At 43.5% G+C, this 1,645-nt stretch overlaps 1 protein-coding gene across 1 annotated transcript in view; it reads right to left on the bottom strand.

The window, feature by feature from the left end:
• Positions 1–364: 364 nt before the first annotated feature.
• Positions 365–1,645, bottom strand: part of LOC106012020 — a gene marked incomplete at its 3' end in the record, with an annotated part of 1,774 nt that continues 493 nt past the window's right edge. Inside the window, 1 exon segment of the mRNA XM_013083608.1 lies at positions 365–518. Coding sequence (XP_012939062.1) covers positions 365–518 — 154 coding nt within the window.

The raw sequence follows: 1,645 nt of genomic DNA on the forward strand, positions 1-1,645 counted from the left end.
TAAATGAGCATTGACGAACCAACGTGCTCCTCTTTAACCCATAAACAGAAACGAACTAACAAACGTTCCAACAAGCAGTCTTTGAACTGAAAAATACAACGTATTATTCGTGTAGGCCCTACGTGACATTGCAATCCGGGTTGACTTCAGGCTTTTGCTTCTTCATTTTTCACGAAATAGGTAGATCTACATGCATTTATGTTTCAAAGTACAAAATGTATTAATCTATAATTAACACAAACAAATAAACAGAGAAAACAATTGGCGCTCATATGACCTTATTATGCAGTAGCGAGCTCCATAAAAACTCTACTAAAACTAAAACTAGAGAAAATAAAAACAAAGGCAAAACCCAGCAACATACCTTGAACTGGAAGAAGTACTTGACTCGCATGATCTTGCACGTCTCTAAGCCGGAGTCTGCCAGGTACGGGGGCACCAGGAGTTTGATCTCATGCCAGCGGCGGCCAGTCCGGAAGCCGGTGTCGAAGACGTCATCATGGGTGTTCAGGTATTGCCTGGAATCAGGTGGGTGGTTGAACGTTTAATACATGGAGCCTTTTGCAGAAGGGATCGGGTCGGGTCTGGTCGGGTCGGGTCAGGTAGGGGGCGATCGCCCCACTCGTCGCCCGAAAACAAACGCGTTTGTTGTTGAGGCTACGAGTCGGGCGAGATCGGCTTGTGCCACGATAGCCTCTTTGCGCCCTCAATCTGGCAAGCAAACCGCCCCGACCAGACCCGATCCTCCAATGGACACTCCGTATTAGCTAGATCTAGTTGATTCTTCTTCCAACAATACGAGTGTTTTTGTTTTAGTAAACGTTTTTACCACACTTCAACAGAGTTAGGGTACATTATAAGTGTCGATCGAAAACGTCATCATGGGTGATCAAGTATTGCCTGGAACCAGGTGAGTGGTTGAAGGTTTCAACTAGTTTGATTTTTCTCCCAACAACAAAATGGTCGCTTTTAAGCACAAGGGGGCAGTCCTGAAAAATACTGTTTTGAGATAACCGAAAGTAAAGTTTTTGCCCCTTGTTCATTTTCTTTAAAAGACAAAGGATAGTTTTCTCTTTAATCAAACAAATATACACACCAATAAAACCAAACTTCTCTTGTAGGTAGAGCAATGCCCACTTTTGGTGTACGACAAGATTTCTAGAATTCCCCGAAATTTGGCTATATGCGCTTCACAATCTATACTATTACCCCAGCAGACCTGAGAGAATTCTGGAACAACGTCAACTTCCTAGGAAGCAGCCATTTATAGGCGCCAAACACTGACATACTGACAAGATCTTTCGCTGGCTATGGCCGGGTACCCATTCCCGCCTAGGTGAAGTGAGGAAAATTGGTGTAAAGTGCCGTTCCCAAGGACTCAAAGTCGGGCCCGCAGCTCGAACCTCCGAACCAGTAACAATACGCGTGTTTTTATTTCAGTGGGCGTTTTTACCGCACTTGCAACACAGTTAAGGTATATTATAAGTGCCGAAGGTTAGAGTTGTTATAAGAAAGTAATAACTTACGGTGTTTTATGTTTTGTTTGGACCTTGTGCTTTCTTAATGTTGTTGATGTTGTTGCTGTTGTTATTGTTGATGTTGCTGTTGTTGATGTTGCTGCTGTTGTTGTTGTTGTTGCTGCTGC

The sequence above is a fragment of the Aplysia californica genome, unplaced genomic scaffold (genome assembly GCF_000002075.1).
Source record: "Aplysia californica isolate F4 #8 unplaced genomic scaffold, AplCal3.0 scaffold00244, whole genome shotgun sequence".
NCBI classification, from domain to species: Eukaryota; Metazoa; Mollusca; class Gastropoda; order Aplysiida; family Aplysiidae; genus Aplysia; species Aplysia californica.